General features: G+C 56.6%; 2 protein-coding genes across 3 annotated transcripts in view; one reads left to right on the top strand and one right to left on the bottom strand.

Moving 5' to 3' along the window:
- Window positions 1–2,033, top strand: part of LOC106011624 — a gene marked incomplete in the record, with an annotated part of 30,414 nt that extends 28,381 nt beyond the window's left edge. The window contains 1 exon segment of the mRNA XM_035969484.1: window positions 1–2,033. Within this exon segment, the coding sequence (XP_035825377.1) occupies window positions 1–1,585 (1,585 nt within the window).
- The window catches only part of LOC101859401, a 116,817-nt gene that overhangs the window by 51,417 nt on the left and 63,338 nt on the right, over window positions 1–2,062 (bottom strand). The gene's annotated exons all lie outside the window — the stretch shown is intronic.

Here is a 2,062-nt window from a genome sequence, read left to right as displayed (position 1 = left end):
CAACAACAACACCGGCGGCTGCAACTCTTCCAACAACCGCTATAACAACACACAAAACAACAAGAATAATAACAATAACAATAACAGCGCCAGTGACAGAGGTGGTGATAGTGCAGTTGGTAGCGTGACGAAGCCAATTCTGTTCCTCCAGGAGAGCCCTGAATGCGGTGCGGTGTTCAGCCGCTTCCTCTACTTCATCTACAGCGGGGCCGTTTGGCTGCACCGGGACTACGTCATGGCTCTCTTTCAGCTCGCCCTCAAGTATGGCGTGGCGGCGCTAGCAGCGCACTGCGAGAACTATGTCATACAGCTGCTTCGTAAGGGCTTAAACCCCGCACACGCCAACAATGCTTCAAGCCACGCGCACTCCAACCCTGCGGGCCCCGCTTCCAGCTCGAGCTCCACCCCTTCTCTGTCCGTGTGTGCTGTATGTGACTTGTGTGAGGAGGAGGGCTATCGAGAAGAGACACGACGAGCTGCTTTCGCGCTCCTAGCTCGCCGTTTCGCAGAACTCTCTCACACAGAGCGCTGGGCTTCGTGTCGGTGGACCACAGTTCGAGAACTGCTGCGCTCGGACGAGTGTCCGTGCGAGGAGAATCTGGTCTTGGTTGCAGCCACGGACTGGATGAAGCGCAACCGACTACAGGACCGGACACAGATACAGGAGATCCTGGCCTCAATCCGATACCCTCGCCTACCGCGGCGGGTGCTCTACCACCTGCACACCACAGCCAGCTTCAAGAACTTTCCGCTGGTGCAGGAGCTCATAGAAGCCGCCATCCGATACCACTGCTTCAAAGAGGTGCCCGAGGCGCAGGCGGACTTCACCGGGCGGCAATATCACGCACGCGGCGGCGGCGGCGGCAGCTCAAGGCACAGCGTGCACGGGGAGGGTAGGGAGAGACAAATCGAGCTTTCTGGAGAGGGGAGAGAGAGACAGGATGTGCACGGGGAGGGAAGAGAGAGACAAGGCCTGCCTGGCGGAGGGGGTAGGGAGAGACAGGTCCTACTGGGTGAGGGGAGGGACCTACTTGTGTCTGACGACACCGCCCCACTCTCGGCCTCACACCAGCGGCCCGCACCCCTCCCGATCCACCACACAGCCGACGTGGAGGTCATAGAGTTCGAGTCCGACACACTTCCAGTACGAAGAGGGTTGTGTCTGGAGCCGGGGTTAGCAGGTGAGGAAGGCAGGGGTGGAGCTGACAGTCCGGAGCCTATGCAGAGCAGCCAAGAGATAATGGAGGATCACAGAGAAGCCCCTCCTCCTTTCCGTCCATGCCGCGCTCATCACACTCATCATCACGCCCACACGCACCACCGCCCACAACCCCGCCATCACCATAGACACGCCCACATCTCCTCCGCCCTCCCGGACTGCCCACTGTCCAGCTTCCACCCACTGGGCCCCTCCCCCTGCAGCACTGGCTCACCTGTGGCGGCCGTGTCCCCGCGCGTACAGACAGTCCGCTGCCAGGCGGGCGAGTCACGTGACATGGCCGGGCCAGGGGGCGCGGGAGTGACCACCTCAGCCTCGCCGGACATCTCGCTACAGATCAACATTCGCTCTCACACCCAGGTCTGACATCAAAATGATACTGTATGCACGCAGTCAGGTGTGTTTAATAATATAAAAAAAAGACCGACAGGCGAAGCACAAGACAAACACATTTCACTACAACTCAAACAGTAGTATGCTTTCGTTGTCTGGTGTGAGGACACGCATGATGTGTGGATTGTGCGCATCGGTAGACAGATCTAAAACGACACACACGCTTGTTTACTAAAGACTAAAGCACTCTCCTCAGACAAATCAGTGTGTGTGAAGCAGTAACGTTGTGATGTAATGTAATGGTACATGTATGTTACATTGGGCACATGCCAACCTGTCTCTCCCACACACACAACTCATTTAGTGCAATGCTAAGTCATAGTAGGCTATCCGTTAGATGGCATGGGATATGTTCTCTTTCTTTTTCCCTGTTTCTCTCTTTTTTTCGTTCTCGTTCTCTCTGTCTCTCTCCTTCTCTGTGCTGGCCTCTCTCTCTCTCTCTCTCTCTCT

The sequence above is a fragment of the Aplysia californica genome, unplaced genomic scaffold (assembly GCF_000002075.1).
Source record: "Aplysia californica isolate F4 #8 unplaced genomic scaffold, AplCal3.0 scaffold00150, whole genome shotgun sequence".
Classification (NCBI taxonomy): domain Eukaryota; kingdom Metazoa; phylum Mollusca; class Gastropoda; order Aplysiida; family Aplysiidae; genus Aplysia; species Aplysia californica.
This window is presented reverse-complemented; position numbering and strand designations above follow the sequence as displayed.